The sequence below is a fragment of the Nerophis ophidion genome, linkage group LG16, assembly GCF_033978795.1.
Source record: "Nerophis ophidion isolate RoL-2023_Sa linkage group LG16, RoL_Noph_v1.0, whole genome shotgun sequence".
Classification (NCBI taxonomy): Eukaryota; Metazoa; Chordata; class Actinopteri; order Syngnathiformes; family Syngnathidae; genus Nerophis; species Nerophis ophidion.
Window position 1 is genome coordinate 36,408,148 of NC_084626.1, and position 18,128 is coordinate 36,426,275.

General features: G+C 40.0%; 1 protein-coding gene across 1 annotated transcript in view; it reads left to right on the forward strand.

Moving 5' to 3' along the window:
- cdk4 (cyclin dependent kinase 4) overlaps positions 1-13,887 on the forward strand; it is a 33,078-nt gene extending 19,191 nt beyond the window's left edge. Inside the window, exons 6-8 of the mRNA XM_061875063.1 lie at positions 382-432; positions 511-646; positions 5,396-13,887. Of these exons, the coding sequence (XP_061731047.1) occupies positions 382-432; positions 511-646; positions 5,396-5,497 (289 nt within the window). The 3' untranslated portion in view covers positions 5,498-13,887. The remainder of the gene's footprint in view (positions 1-381; positions 433-510; positions 647-5,395) is intronic.
- The last annotated feature ends 4,241 nt before the right edge of the window (positions 13,888-18,128 follow it).

Genomic DNA, 18,128 nt, shown 5'->3' on the forward strand with positions numbered 1-18,128 from the left:
TAAGCAATAATTCATTGATTTATGTTAGATGAATAAAATTAGACTGTGACTCTGCATTATTTTTCCATGTATCTTGTAACCACCATATGCTTTCTAGTTCTTTACTCAATATGCCTAATGTTTTTAGCATTGTGAACAATCTAGAAACCTAAAAGCAGTGTAAGCCTTGCTTTACTCAATATAGTGCTAAAAATGTGCCACATCGTTGCACTGGCAACATGCCACAATTCAATGTTACACTTCAAATTCCAAACTGCTAATCTTTGCCTGCGGGTTATCTTGTTGCCGTCTGCCTTCCTACTCAAATAACACCTTCAGAGATGAAGCCCATATTCATCATCACGTTGTTGTCTTTAACGCCGCTTCTGTTACTCTTCTCAGGCCCTTGTTCTGTGGAGAATCTGAAGTGGACCAACTCGGGAAAATTTTTGAGTGAGTCATGCATTCATGCAGCGTTAGCTCAGCGTGACATGTGCTCACATTTGGACGAAAAATGGCGTTTCATTGCAGAGTTATTGGTCTGCCGCCAGAGGAGGAGTGGCCAACTGACGTGACACTTTCAAGGAAACACTTCCCCCCTTGCTCGGCCCGTCCAGTTACTGACTTTGTTCCAGAGATAAATGAGCAGGGGGCACAACTGCTGCTGGTAAGATGTTGCTATGAGTTGGAATGTTGGCATGTGTACAGAAAAACTACCCCAAAGGAAACCTGATAAATGTCAGGATTGCACCATGGTGGTATAATATTATGGTTTGCTTTTTAGTTCTTTAACAGTTGCTCATTTATCGCTGTTAATTGGTTGCAGGCATACACTATATTGACAAAAGTATTTGGCCACCTGCCTAGACTCACATATGAAATTGAAGTGCCATCCCATTCCTAACCCATATGGTTCAATAAGATGTTGGTCCACCTTTTGCAGCTATTACAGCTTCAACTATTCTGGGAAGGCTGTCCACAAGGTTGCGGAGTGTGTTTATAGGAATTTTTGACTATTCTTCCAAAAGCGCACTGGTAAGGTCACACACTGATGTTGGCCGAGAAGGCCTGCCTCTCCGTCTACATTCTAATTCATCCCAAAGGTGTTCTATCGAGTTTAGGTCAGGACTCTGTGGAGGCCAGTCAAGTTCATCCACACCAGACTCTGTCTTCCATGTCTTTATGGACCTTGCTTTGTGCACGAGTGCACAGTCATGTCATGTTCCCACAAAGTTGGTAGCATGAAATTGTCCAAAATGTTTTGGTGTCCTGGAGCATTCAAAGTTCCTTTCACCGGAACTAAGGGGCCTAGCTCAACTCCTGAAAAAACATAATACCTCCTCCACCAAATTTCACACTCTGCACAACTGTACCGTTCTCCTGGCATCCTCCGAACCCTGTTGTGTCTATCAGATTGCTAGATGTAAAAACCTGATTCATCACTCCAGAGAACACGTCTCCACAGCTCTAGAGTCCAGTGGCGAGATGCTTTACACCACTGCATCCGACGCTTTGCATTGTACTTGATGATGTATGGCTAAGATGCAGCTGCTCGGCAATGGAAACCCATTCCGTGAAGCTCTCTGCATGCTGTACGTGGGCTAATTGGAAGGTCACATGAAGTTTGGAGCTCTGTAGCAGCATCCGCTAACCCCTCTCTGTCAGTTTACATGGCCTACTACTTCGTGGCTGAGTTGCTGTTGTTTCCAAACTCTTCCATTTTCTTATAATAAAGCCGACAGTTGACTTTTTAATATTTAGGAGCGAGGAAATGTCACAACTGGATTTGTTGCACATTTGGCATCCTATGACTGTTCCACGCTGGAAATCACTGAGTTTCTGAGGGCGGCCCATTCTTCCACAAATGTTTGTAGAAACAGTCTCCATGCCTAAGTGCTTGAATTTATACACTCGTGGCCGGGCCAAGTGATTAGGACACCTGATTCTGATCATTTGGACAGGTGGCCAAATACTTTTGGCAATATAGTGTATGCTACTTGAGGCTGAGTAAATCAGCAGCCACAAAACTGAACAGCCCTGATTCGTTTGTACTCATCTAGAGGCCAATGTCACTGTAGTTTTTATATTTTTGATTAATTTTGCCATTTTTGAGCTTGAAAATGCTTAATTTAGGCCAAATGTAGGTACAATATGCTTTAAAAAAACAAAAGAATAACTGCAATGGAGTGAAGCGACACACTTTGAAGCGAGATTTGGCATAGGGCAAGTGCAGCCCAATATTCAAAAGGAACACTGAAAAGTTGTTTTCTTTACAGCGTCACACTAAAGTGACGACACCACTTGCATTTCTGCAACAATTTTATTCTCAAGAAATAATGCCATGAAAAGTAAACTTTGATATACTTTATATAGTAGTCAGTGTACGTCTCATAGTGCATATATAGAGATACTACCCAATGAAAAAAACAACACACAGCCATTATGGTTCCAAGTAGCTGGCAACACAAGTGAGTACAAATGTAATATGGTCTTGTTGGTAGTAGCATCATGGTCTGGGGCTGCCTGACGGCTGCCAGCACTGGAGAGCTGTCAATCATTGAGTGGAAATATGAATTCCATCACGCACTGTGGCTTAGACTTCACACTGTGCCTATAAAAGTACTGAATTAAGTACCCATCCCTAGCCACAGTACATGTTGGAATTTATGTTTAAACTCAATGATCCACAGCTCCCCACTACCACCAGCACTCATGCAGCTCCAGATCACAACACTACCACCACCAAAACACATTTACATCAGTATTCACTATTTAGACAGAAATGGCTGCGTGTAGATTCATTTTTAATATATATATGTGTGTGTGTGTGTATGTATATATATATATATATATATATATATATATATATATATATAGCCTGGACAAGTCTCCACCTCTTCGCAGGGCCAAATGGACAAAAAAAATTATATATATATATATATATAGACACAAAAAAAAAAAAATATATATATATATGTTTATGTATATATATATATACATACATATATATATATATATATATATATATATATATATATATATATATATATATATATATATATATATATATATATATATATATATATATATATATATATATATATATATATATATATATATATATATATATATATATATATATATATATATATATATATATATATATATATATATATATATATATATATATATGCCATCCATCCATTTTGTACCGCTTATTCCCTATTGGGGTCGCGGGGGACACTGGGGCCTATCTCAGCTACAATCAGGCAGAAGGCGGGGTACACCCTGGACAAGTCACCACCTCATCGCAGGGCCAACACAGATAGACAGACAACATTCACACTCACATTTACACACTAGGGCCAATTTAGTGTTGCCAATCAACCTATCCCCAGGTGCATGTCTTTGTGTGTGTGTGTGTATATATATATATATATATATATATATATAATGTGTGTGAATGAATGATGGAATGATGGGTTACCACTTCTCTGATCGCTTTGAGTATCTAATAATAGAAAAGTGTGATATAAATCTAATCCATTATATATATATATATATATATATATATATATATATATATATATATATACACACACACACGTAGTGGGGGAAAAGCATTTTGTCAGTCACCAATTGTACAAGTTCTCCCACTTAAAAAGATAGAGGCCTGTATTTTTTTATCTTAGGTATACCTCAACAATGAGAGTTAAAATGAGAAAAAAGAATCCAGAAAATTACTGTCTCATTTTTAAATAATTAATTTGCAAATTATGGTGGTAAATAAGTATTTGGTCAAAAATACAAAAACAAAAGTTAATCTCAATACTTTGTTATATACCATTTGTTCACAGTGACGGAGGTCAATCGTTTTCTGTAGGTCTTTACAAATTTTTCACACACTGTTGCTGGTTCCTCCATGCAGATCTCCTCTACAGCAGTGATGTTGTCGGGCTGTCGCTGGGCAACACTGATTTTCAACACCCTCCAAAGATTTTCTATGAGGTTGAGATTTGGAGACTGGCGAGGCCACTTTAGGACCTTGAAATGCTTTTTATGAAGCATTTTCTTTGTTGTCCAAGTGGTGTGTTTGGGATCATTGTCATGCTGAAAGACCCAGCCACGTTTCATCTTCAATGCACTACCATGCCCTTGCTGATAGATAATGACGCCGTTCCTGAACAAATGTCATGGGTGGATCTACACCTGACATCAACTGTAATGGTAAATGGTAAATGGGTTGTACTTGTATAGCGTTTTTCTACCCCTTTTTAAGGAGCCCAAAGCACTTTGACAGTATTTCCACATTCGCCCATTCACACACACATTCACACACTGACGGTGGGAGCTGCCATGCAAGGCGCTCACCAGGACCCATCAGGAGCAAGGGTGAAGTGTCTTGCCCAAGGACACAACGGACGTGACTGGGTTGGTAGAAGGTGGGGATTGAACCAGTAACCCTCAGATTGCTGGCACAGCCACTCTACCAACTTCGCCACGCTGTCCCCTGCTATAAAGTACAACCAGTCGATACTACATGATGACATCGATATTTTTATCATCACAAAAGCTTTTTTCCTTTTTTTAAAATTCATATTATGTTTATAAACTCGGGAAATAATTCCATGGACACTCGAGGACTTTGAATATAACCAATGTATGATCCTGTAACTACTTGGTATCAGATCAATACGTAAATTTGTGGTATCATCCAAAACTAATGTAAAGTATCCAAACAACAGAAGAATAAATTATTATATTTGAACAGAAGTGTAGATAGAACATGTTGAAACAGAAAATAACCAGATATTAACAGTAAATGCTCAAGTGGATTAATAATCCATTTTTACAGCTTGTCCTTTATAATTTTGACAAAATAATAACATGAGAAATGACACAATATGTTACTGCATACGTCGGCAGACAAATTAGGAGTCTTTTTGTGTTTACTTACTACTAAAAGACATGTTGTCCAATATGTTCAGTATTTTATTTAAGGCCAAAATTGTTCTTCAATTGCAATAAAATACATATGTTTTAATGTACCATAACCTTTTTTTGTTAAAATAAAGCTAATAATGCCATTTCCCAATACCAAAATATTGGTATCGGGACAACCTTAGTATATACATACAGAACCTTATGTTGTTGTGAATTGATCAGAGACTACTTCCTTTTTTTGGGTATAAACTTATCAGACTCTTCCGGTTGCCTGGCAACTAGCCTCATCCAGGATCAGAGCAAAACATCCTGTGAAATGCCACCTATCAGTGTTTGCAGAGCAGATTGTAAATGAAAGGATTTAGAGATGGCGGCCTTCTTTTTTTAAACTTTTCTACTCACTAGGCAGCGACCAAACAGGTGTCACTTTAATTTGGACATATTTAATGTGCCATTCTTCCTTCTTTTACAGCAAATGTTGACGTTTAACCCTTCCAAACGAATATCTGCCCTAAACGCACAAGATCACCCGTACTTCTGCAATGAGGAGACTTTGACTCCGACAAAAAGCTGAGCGGCGACTACAGGAAAGGTAACGGTCCAGCTTTGGCCCAAAGATTACCACATTTAAGGAGTTTGGGCCTACGGCTCCAATTTTAAGAAAAAAAAAAAATCCCACATTCACAAGGAACGAATGTATGCATCACTAATTGAAGTTAACGCCGCATGACTTTGGTTTTTGTGTTTGTCATATGCCAACGTGGAATGTAAAGTGCATACGGAAAGTATTTATGTTTCTCGTCACAGGCTATGTCTAAAATTGAGTACATTCATTTTTATCCCTCAAAATTCTACACACAAAACCCTATATTAGCATAATTTAAAAATAAACCAATTGATTAAAAAAGATCAAAATCACATGTACATAAATATTCTCTTCTTTTGACATTAAGCTGAAATTTAGGCTTAAGTCAATCCAGTGTTCATTGATCATTCAACAGAGTATTTTGATTTAATACATTTTTCTCTTGTTGTAAGTGGAATTTTGAAGGTGCAATGTAACTAATAAATTATAAAGTAAGGCCACATAGTAGAGGTGTGATGAGATCTCGTATTACAAGAGATAATAACGTTTCGAGGAAAGCTCTCCTGCGGGCAGAACCCAGTCAGAAGTAGTTGTTTGTAATACAGTGGTACCTTACCATAAGAGTGCCATAACTCTTTTTGTGTATTTGGGATTCCCATGAGTCCCGAAAATGTGAAATCAAACCATGGAGTCATGGCAGAGATATTTATGAAACAACCTTGCCTTTGTTGAGATTTTAGTGACGTATTTTGCCTTAGTCAGCGCATATCTCCATATATGGTAGAGGTTTACCCAAAGAAGTAAATTTCCTTATTTTTCTCTATCCTCTTGTTGTGGGGAAGACTCGCTCGTACATGCAAATGCATACTAAACTCCTCCGCTGTTTCCATTTCTAATACAAAGTAGTGTATAGTTCCAGCTCAGGCATGATTTATACTGCACACCGAATCAGACTTTTTTTGTCCTCAAGTAACACAGATGGGATATTTTTTGCTAGTCGAAACACCCCAAAGTGATCAGGAAGCAGTCTGAAGCTGTCGGCAATTTGATCTTTTCAAATGTGACTGCAGTCTAAAGAAATGCGACCTAATTGCGACTCAAACCTCCTCTTTAAGCGAGCTACGTCATTTGTGTGCGCTGTACGACCATTTTGCTTTTTGCAATCCTTTTCTTCCTCGTTTTGCAGTTGTTTTTCATCATCAGGTGTCTTATCGAGTTACTTTGCTGTCGCATCAAAGAAATTATACCTTTTAAGTTCTGATTTGGATATCAAATGAAAGATATAATAAAATAATCACTTGATTGTAGCGCCAGTGACAGGTCAACTCGATCAACTTCCAGTCAACTTTCATTGTCATTGCTTCATCAAACTGCCCATGCAAGTGACGTCGATGCCACATTGGGGCCTTTGCGCATTTATACTGGAGTCTGATAAAGATCACATTTACACAGCTAGCAGTGTAAACAGGGTCTAATATCTGTCAGACTCAGTATGCAAGCACTATAAACTACAACATTGCTTCGCCTGGACGTGGACTTTGGCCCTTAAAAAAGACTGCCTAAAAAAGGCGTGTAGGTAGGTGGGTATTTATTGTCATTTTTCAAGTACAACAAAACTTTGTTTTCAGCACAAACCCATTCAAGATTAGACAAAAAAACAATTTACAGGGTTACAAAACAGGAACGCTGATGGGTCGCCGCAAGGCGTCCCATAAAAGATGGGAAAAGGGTAAACGCTGGGGGAGGATGAGTAAAAAAATACAATTGAGACTGGGCTCCTGAGAATGTTCAGTCTGGAGTGGGAAAAAAACTCCATAGCAAAACATATATACATATTACAACATACAACTCGAGACTTGCAACAATCGGGAGGGTGTGGGGGCTACGGTATTCCAAAGAAACAGTCAGAAAGCGGCTTAAAGGCGGTCTGTAAAACAAAATCTAGGCACAGTTTTGACCAAAGTACCACCATTACATGTTATGTTGACCACAAGGAAGTGTTTTAGGCCATGTCCACACTCACAAGAACACAGACACTTAATAAACGCATACTTATCTCTGCATGTAGACCTCTTGTCCACACGCAGAAGCATACTTTTGTCTTTAAAAACGCAGACTTTTGCGTATGCGTGTACGCTACACAAACAGAGACTTGTGATGAAGTCACGGTTGTGCTCTGTCATTTCTAAGCTAAACAACACTGCCTTGCTGGCTTTAAACACACTATAAGATGACTTACTGTATGTTTGAATGTGAACATGCTGCTATTTCCACAACAATAATAAAAAAGACTCATCAAAATGGGCTTTGCGACACTCCCGCCAGCGCGAATGACAGTCAGCTGTTTTGGATATAATCGCTATGGAACCTCCACCAGATGGGAAAACTATGACAAGCAAGACTTTTTGCTCTGTGTCATAAGAAGGGTGCAACATTATCTTATGTTTTTAGTCCCTGTTTAACGACAAATCATGAAGTTAACTTAGGTGTCTTGATTCCATTTTTTACATGGAGCTCACACGTAAAAAGCGACCAAGCAACTATCCATCCATCCATCCATTTTCTACCGCTTATTCCCTTTTAGGGTCGCGGGGGGCGCTCTCGCCTATCTCAGCTACAATCGGGCGGAAGGCGGGGTGCACCCTGGACAAGTCGCTACTTCATCGCAGGGCCAACACAGATAGACAGACAACATTCACACTCACATTCACACACTAGGGCCAATTTAGTGTTGCCAATCAACCTACCCCCAGGTGCATGTCTTTGGAAGTGGGAGGAAGCCGGAGTATCCGGAGGGAACCCACGCATTCACGGGGAGAACATGCAAACTCCACACAGAAAGATCCCAAGCCTGGGATTGAACCCAAGACTGCAGGACCTTCGTATTGTGCAACTAAATAAAACATAATGTAGCATCCTCCTTGTAGTGGGTACTGATGTTAAAGACAATATACACTTCATTAAACATGTACCATAATCACTATATCCATGATTAAATGCTTTGTAATTCCCTTAAACATGAAAAATGGTTTCTTTGGCTCGTTAGTGCATGCTGATTGTAGAAATAATGTAGAACGTCACTGCACATGTAATACAAACCCCGTTTCCATATGAGTTGGGGAATTGTGTTAGATGTAAATACAAACAGAATAAAATGATTTGCAAATCATTTTCAACCCATATTCAGGTGAATGTGCTACAAAGACAACATATTTGATGTTCAAACTGGTAAACATTTTTTTTTTGCAAATAATCATTAACTTTAGAATTTGCTGCCAGCAACACGTGAAAAAGAAGTTGGGAAAGGTGCCAATAAATACTGATAAAGTTGAGGAATGCTCATCAAACACTTATTTGGAACATCCCACAGGTGTGCAGGCTAATTGGGAACAGGTGGGTGCCATGATTGGGTATAAAAGCAGCTTCCATGAAATGCTAAGTAATTCACAAACAAGGATGGGGCGAGGGTCACCAAATTGTAAGCAAATTATCGAACAGTTTTAGAACAACATTTCTCAACGAGCTATTGCAAGGAATTTAGGGATTTTACCATCTACGGTCCGTAAAATCATCAGAAGGTTCAGAGAATCTGGAGAAATCACTGCACGTAAGCGATGATATTACGGACCTTTGATCTCTCAGGCGGTACTGCATCAAAAACCGACATCAGTGTGTAAAGGATATCACCACATGGGCTCAGGAACACTTCATAAAACCACTGTCAGTAACTACAGTTGGTCGCTACATCTGTAAGTGCAAGTTAAAACTCTGCTATGCAAAGCAAAACCCATTTATCAACAACACCAAGGAACTCCACTGGCTTCGCTGGGCCCAAGCTCATCTAAGATGGACTGATGCAAAGTGGAAAAGTGTTCTGTGGTCTGACGAGTCCACATTTCAAATTATATTTGGAAACTGTGGACGTGGTGTCCTCCGTAACAAAGAGGAAAATAACCATCCGGATTGTTCTAGACGCAAAGTTCAAAAGCCAGCATCTGTGATGGTATGGGGGTGTATTAGTGCCCAAGGCATGGGTAACTTACACATCTGTGCAGGCACCATTAATGCTGAAAGGTACATACAGGTTTTGGAGCAACATATGTTGTCATCCAAGCAACGTTATCATGGACACCCCTGCTTATTTCAGCAAGACAATGCCAAGCCACGTGTTACAACAGCGTGGCTTGGTAGTAAAAGAGTGCGGGTACTTTCCTGGCCCGCCTGCAGTCCAGACATGTCTCCAATCGAAAATGGGTGGCGCATTATAAAGCATAAAATACGACAACAAGACCCCGGACTGTTGAACAACTTAAGCTGTACATCAAGCAAGAATGGTAAAAAATTCCCCTTTCAAAGCTTCAACAATTAGTTTTCTCAGTTCCCAAACGTTTAATAATTGTTGTTAAAAGAAAAGGTGATGTAACACAGTGGTGAACATGCCCTTTCCCAAGTACATTGGCACGTGTAGCAGCCATGAAATTCTAAGTTCATTATTATTTGCAAAAAAAAAAAAATGTTTTATGAGTTTGAACATCGAATATCTTGTCTTTGTAGTGCATTCAAATGAATATGGGTTGAAAAGGATTTGCAAATCATTGTATTTCATTTATATTTACATCTAACACAATTTCCCAACTCAAATGGAAACAGGGTTTGTACATCACCATGTTGCTAAACACGTTATAAGTCTATGAGTAATAGTTTTCAGCAGCACAGGCGTGCTATTGCTCTTTAATAATGTTCCCAGGGCTCTGTGTGCATGCATTGTCATTGTAGATCAAAATAAACATATTAAGAGGTGTAATGCCACCAAGTCAGATATTGCTGACTTTTTCAGGCTTCTGATTGGATAAAACGTGCATGACAGCAGGTGTATGCGTTAGTGTGTAGACATAGACAGTTTTAAAACTACACGTGTGTGAATGGAGATTGTTTAAACCCTAAATATTTGTTTTTGAAACTCTCCGTGTTCGTGTGGACATGGCCTTAAATGTAGACAAAAAAATCACAATATGCCCGCTTTTAGGGGTGTTTTGAGAGAAGAGCTCTCTCTCGGCTAATTGTTATGATTTGAATTGCACGCAACAACTTGACTTACAAGCATCTGTTGGTGTGGCGAATGTCACAGTGAACCACCGGTCTTACTCTCTAGCATTGCACCACATACATTTGTATTCAAACCATTGGAATGAAGAAAGTGAGTGTGAGGGACAGTGCTGGGAAAAAAAGGAGCAATGTTGATTTATAATACAAATGATTTGCGTTAGGAGCTCGGTCACAGAATCAATTAAGTTCGAAAATTAAGGTACAACTGTAGTCCAAAGCAGACCCGTCTGGCCCTAGAAAACCCCCAGAATTCTATGCTTTCTGAGCAAGTGAGCATGATAACTATAGATCTCACAAGATTAAAACGTGACAATATCTGTCATTTAGGGAATAGCGGTCTGGAGGGCAGAATGCACACTAGAGATGCGCGGTTTGCGGTCTCACCCGCGGAGTCTATGGATAAACCGCGGGTCGGGCGGTTGACATGACGAAAAAATACATTTTAATTACATTCGGGCGGGTGGCGGTTGAACCATCCGGAAATATTTGATACACATGTTTCTGGGATCGGTATTCTTTGCCATTCAAATAGCCATTTAAGACCCGTGTCTAAAGCGAAGTAGATAATAGGAGACGCTATTATTCTCTTGAACGCCTGCCGGCAGTCACCCAGATAGTAAGTATTAGGGCGTGCTATGAAGCCATTGGCGTTGTCGCCTACTACTACATGTACGATCTGCTTGTCAGTCCAGCAACATGTTGTGTGTGGCTTCTGCGGCAACACGCACACGACTGCAAGGCATACTGGGTGACACAAAGTACACTAATGGTTGTGATATAAACAATTTTAACACTCTTAGTAATATGCGCCACGCTGTGAAGCCACACCAATTAAGAATGACAAACACATTTCGGGAGAACATCCTCACAGTAACACAACATAAACGCAACAGAAAAAATACCCAGACTCCTTTGTATTCATGACAATTCCTGACTATTTTATACACTCCGCTTGCAGCAAACCGCCCCCCTCCTTCCAGTGCGTCGGTAAGGTGGGTGGGGTTGGGCGCGCGGCGGTGTAAAATATATTCAGGAATAGTTACGGATACAAAGGATTCTGGGTATTTGTTGTGTTGCGTTTATGTTGTGTTACTGTAAGGATGTTCTCCCGAAATGTGTTCGTCAATCTTGTACTGTGTGGCTTCACAGCGTGGCGCATATTAGTAAGTGTTAAAGTTGTTTATATCACAACCATCAGTGTACTTTGTATCACCCAGTACGCCTTTCAATCTTGAACGTGTAATTGCAGAAGCTGTACACAACATGTTGCTGGACCAACAATCGGTTCGTACATGTTGTTGAAGGTGTCTAAGGCAATGGCTTCACTGAACGCCCAAATTCTTGTCATCAGGATGAACACTATTGGATAGTCGCGAGAACGTTAGCGGCTCCAATAGTCTTCATTACTTTGTGAAACAGGTTTAAATAACTCTGTGAGTGGCAAAGGCGGCCGACCTCTGATATATTTCAGCGGGCGGATAGGTCCTGATAAAATGTTGGTTCGGGTGTATGGCGGTTGGATGACGACTTTGGTGATGCAGTTGCGGATGAAATGATTGCCTATCCGCGCATCTCTGATGCACACACTGGATTTGTTTTATTTTTTTAATAGTCAGAAGCATATCCGTCTGGCTGTGTGTGAGAAATTGGAACCCCACTTAAGTGCTTTGCGCACACTACAAACCGAGAACTTGCAAATAGATCTAGACGCAACATTTTTTGTGCAGGCGGTACCACTCGACTGCGCGGGCGGGTGGGTCGGCGAGTTCATCCACCGCGTCCTGCGTATGTCAAAGCAGGTAAACTGTCAAAAAGGGACGCCAAGACATGTCAGAAAAGCACCTGGGCCACACTGGACTGCTTCCCCAGCAACAAGATGCCACTGCGGCAGCTCTTATCAGCCCAGACAGAGGACAACACAGACATATCACTGATACGCTTGACAGCCGCTATATCAGATATGCAGGAAACCCCGCTAAGCTCCTCAAAGCTGTAATTATATATACTTACGTTTTTAATCTTAATTTGTATTTGTTGAAACAAGTTAAAGAGTTAAAAGCTCATGCATGCTAAGTTATGAAATACTGACCCAGCCAAATCCATCCATCCATTTTCTACTGCTTGTCCCGTTCGGGGTCGCAGGGGGTGCTGGAGCCTACCTCAGCTGCATTTGGGCGGAAGGCGGGGTACAACCTGGACAAGTGACCACTTCATCACAGGGCCAACCCAGATAGACAGACAACATTCACACTCACATTCACACACTAGGGCCAATTTAGTGTCGTCAATCAATTTACCCCCAGGTGCATGTTTTTAGAGGTGGGAGGAAGCCGGAGTACCCGGAGGGAACTTACGCAGTCACGGGGAGAACATGCAAACTCCACACAGAAAGACCTTCGTATTGTGAGGCAGACGCAATAACCCCGCCCGGCCAAATAAAACATTAAAAAGTCTCCTTATCCAAACATATACCTTTTTAGTTTTCCTAAAACACAGGACATTCTCTGGAATTTTGTGTAACGTTTGGAGCGGCAGGCTGGGTGTTTCAAAAGGATTTATTCCCAGGATGAATAGATTTCAAGGTAACCCAAAAATATGCACACAAAAGTATGGTAAAAGGGGGAGAATCTAACATACCACGAGAAACGGGAAATACAAAGAAAACTAGAGGCAACCAGCTAGATGCTAACAGCACAAAGTAACTTAATTGGCCAGGAAACGTGGAATGAAGGAATAGAAAATGAATGTTAAAATCTTGTCTTATTCTTGTGACGCAAATATTGCCTATTGTCTCGTGAGATGAGTATCATCACACCTCTACAATATAACATAAATACTTTCCAATTGCACTGGTTTATGATGTCAAATGTTCACTTGTGTGCACCCGTTAAGACACATGTAAGATCTTTTAGAGGGTGTGAGCTCAGATCTTTGGTCATGTACTGTAACTGTATTTGTCTTAATATTTATCACACAAGAAATGAACGGATTGTTAACCTGGGGCATAATTAACAGTTAATCAGTTGATCATAATTATGATTCGTAACCAAACTGTCTAAATCATGTTCAGAGAAAAATACACATAATGACCTCAAACACCCTCAAAAGTAATTTTGAAATTAAAAAAAGGTTTTAATATTTACTGGGACACTGAAAATATGCATTCTATTAGTTTGAAGTTCATCAGCTGTTTTGTGTACGTTTCGGAAAAGTATCTGAAATCAACCTGCACTGCAACCACAAAATAAAAACACTTATAAATGCAATACAAATCACTGACTGAAAGATTCATTTTTTGTCCGTGTTCTCTTCTTGACATTAAAGCCTGTTAAAGCATTTTGGCTTTTGTTTTTAGAACTTGAATAACAGAGAAAATGGTCAAAACACAACTTCTACTTCCAATAGTTAGCTTACAATAAACACAATTATTATTTAATTATAGGTTGGAAGTATAATTTTAGATTGCAAAAATATATTAACAAATATATATTTTATTTTTTAAAGTTATTATATACAATACAGGCCAAAAGTTTAGACACACCTTCTCCTCATTCAATGTGTTCTTTATTTTCATGACTATTTACATCGTAAATTGTCACTGAAGGCATCAAAACTATGAATGAACACATGTGGAGTTATGTACTTAAAGGGGAACATTATCACAATTTCAAAAGGGGTAAAAACAATAAAAATCAGTTCCCAGTGGTTTATTTTATTTTTTGAAGTTTTTTTCAAAATTTTACACCTCCCGGAATATCCCTAAAAAAAGCTTTAAAGTTTTTGATTTTCCCTATTTGCGATGTGACTGTCCATTTCCCTGTGATGTCATACAGGGCTGCCAATACAAACAACATGGCGGTTACCACAACAACTTATAGCGACATTAGCTCGGATTCAGACTCAGATTTTAGCGGCTTAAGCGATTCAACCGATTATGCATGTATTGAAACAGATAGTCGAAGTATGCAGGCAGATAGCGAAAACAAAATTGAAGAAGAAAGTGAAGCTATTGACGCTATTTGGCCATAACATGGGTGTACCTAATGAAGTGGCCCATAGCATGGCTGCCTTATTAGCATCGCCAGTAAAATGTGCAGACCAAACGATCAGCACGTTCGAATCTTGTGACACTGGAACAACTTAAATCTGTCGATTGGTAAGTGTTTGTTTCGCATTAAATGTGGGTATCTAGTTTCAAATGTACATACAGCTAGCGTAAATAGCATGTTAACATCGATTAGCGTGGCATGTTAGCATTAATTAGCTGGCAGTCATGCTGCGACCAAATATGTCTGATTAGCACATAAGTCAACAACATCAACAAAACTCACCTTTGTGATTTTGTTGACTTAATCGTTGCAAATGTATCTGCAGGTTATCCATACATCTCTGTGCCATGTCTGTCTTAGTATCGCCGGTAAAATGTGCAGACACTCTGGCACATTCAGTGGGGGTCTGGCGGCAGATTTCTTGCCAGTGGTGCAACTTGAATCCCTCCCTGTTAGTGTTGTTACACCCTCCGACAACACACCGACGAGGCATGATGTCTCCAAGGTTCCAAAAAATTGTCGAAAAAACGGAAAATAACAGAGCTTAGACCCGGTGTTTGTAATGTGAAAATGAAAATGGCGGGTGTGTTACCTCCCTGACGTCACGTTCTGACGTCATCGCTAAAAGACCGATAAACAGAAAGGCGTTTAATTTGCCAAAATTCACCCAATTAGAGTTCGGAAATCAGTTAAAAAAATACATGGTCTTTTTTCTGCAACATCAAGGTATATATTGACGCTTGCATAGGTCTGGTGATAATGTTCCCCTTTAACAAAAAAGGTGAAATAACTGAAAACATGTTTTGTAATGTAGTTTCTTCAAAATAGCCACCCTTTGCTCCGATTACTTTTTTCGCACACTATTGTCATTCTCTCGATGAGCTTCAAGACCTGTGAAGTGAAAACCATTTCAGATGACTACCTCTTGAAGCTCATCGAGAGAATGCCAAGAGTGGGCGAAAAAGGAATCGGAGCAAAGGGTGGCTATTTTGAAGGAAATAGAATATAAAGCATGTTTTCAGTTATTGTACCTTTTTTTTTGTTAAGTACATTACTCCACATGTGTTCATTCATAGTTTTGATGCCTTCGGTGACAATCTACGATGTAAATAGTCATGAAAATAAACAAAACGCATTGAATGAGAAGGTGTGCCCAAACTGTAGGCCTGTACTGTGTATATATTTGTAATAATTGTTTTTGTTTAATTAGATATTTAAAAAAAAATATCAAATAAATTGAACCTTTCAAATGGTTATACTTGTATAGCACTTTTCTACCATTTTTTTAAGGAACTCAAAGCGCTTTGACACTATTTCCACATTCCCCCATTCACACACTGATGACGGGAGCTGCCAGGACCCATCAGGAGCAAGGGTGAAGTGTCTTGTTCAAGGACACAACGGACAGGACTAGGATGGTTGAAGGTGGGGATTGAACCAGTCAACCTCGGATTGCTGGCACGGCCACTCTCCCAACTTCGCCACACCGTCTTTTGTATAATTATGCATATTATATCTCTATTGTATGTCCAGATATTAGGTATACCCTGTGGTATTTTTATTAAGGTTTTGGAAGTGTGGTGTTTAAAGTCAAGGCTTGATGCTGGAATTGAGACAGGTTAAAATGCTTTTAGTAAGCCTGACTGGGAACACGACGTCTTGTGTGTTTGTAGCTTTAATGCTAATGACTTCCATTTGTCCGCCTGTCTTTGACAGAGTGCGTGTCTCCAAGAAGTGCTATTGTCTACTTAATCCACTTTGTACATATACTGTGAACTGTAAAGGAGCACTTGTCCAACATAATACATGCTACGTCACATACAACAAAATGACATTAAGGAGTGGGGCAGGAGGACACAAATGCTTGCTTACGGTCTTCCGGGAAAGGCCAGCTGGGAGGAGACCCTGGGGTAGACCTTAGACACGCTGGAGGGACCACAGTATGTCTCTCAACTGGCTTCGGAGCGCCTTTGTTGCCTACTGTGACTGCTCTCCTCCCAACCTGGACCCGGACAAACAAAACAAAGCGAATGGATGGAGGGATGACGTCACATTTAAACAGCAACATAATGACATGTTTGCCTATTTGTTGAAAAACTGAATATTTAAACTTGTAGCTGACATGTCTGGAGCTGATGAAAGGATCATAGGCCAAGTGAGGTAGATGATGGATTTGTTTCATGTTTGGCACTCATAAACATGCTCTAGAACAGGTGTCTTCAACATTTTCCAGGCCAAGGACCCCCAAACTGATGGAGTGATGGAGCGGAGACCCCCTGTGTATATATCTTATAAAAAATAGTGTTATATAATCAACTCATCAAAAAGGTACCTTGTTATTGTGCAATACAGTTGTGATCAAAATTATTCAACCCCCACACAATTTTGGTGTTTTAGCAAGTTGGACATTTATTCCGTATTTTGTTTATAGTCATATCAAATAGACAAATGCTACTTAAATTGTAACACTGTATTTTACAAAATACCAAAAAATGTCATTTTTCTTAATATCTCATCGACAAAATGATTCAACCCCCTAGTTACATGCATCTTTAGTACTTAGTAGAACACCCTTTGGCAGTAATTACATCCTTCAAACGTGATACATAACCGGACACAAGCTTCTTGCAACCATCTACAGGTATTTGAGCCCATTCCTCTTGGGCAAAGGCCTCCAGTTCATTCATAATCTTGGGCTTGCGTGCTGCAGCGGCCTTCTTTAAGTCCCACCACAGGTTTTCTATAGGATTTAAGTCTGGCGACTGTGAAGGCCACTCCAGTCTTCCAGCCCTTCTCCTGCAACCACTCTGATGTTGATTTGGAGGTATGCTTGGGATCGTTGTCCTGTTGGAAGGTCCAACGTCTCCCAAACCTCAGCTTCGTCACTGACTTCATGACATTTGCAGCTAATATATCCTGGTAGGAAATAGAATTCATAATGCCTTGAACGCGCTGGAGATTCCCGGTACGTGAGGCAGAGAAACAGCCCCAGAGCATGATTGACCCCCCACCATGCTTAACAGTAGGAAAGGTGTTCTTCTCTTTGTAAGCTTCATTTTTTCTCCTCCAGACATAACGTTGATTCATAGGCCCAAATAGTTCCACTTTTGTCTCATCACTCCATAGAACAGTTTCCCAAAACCTTTGGGGTTTGTCCGGATGATTTTTGGCATACTGGAGTCTATTTTCCTTGTGCCTGGTAGTCAGACGTAGTGCACGCCTTATTGTCTTGGACGAAACCTGCGTTCCCCCCCTCTGCAATGTTCTGCTGTAGTTCCTCAGCTGTTACCTGGGGGTTTTTCACCACTGTACGCACAGAGCATCCTCTTTCTACAATGCCCAGGTAGTGTTTCCACTGTGCCTTTAGCTTTGAAGTTGCGAATTATGCTCCCAAGTGTGTCTCTTGGAATGTGTAATGTCTTTGCTATTTTCTTATATCCATATCCTTTCTTATGAAGAGAAAT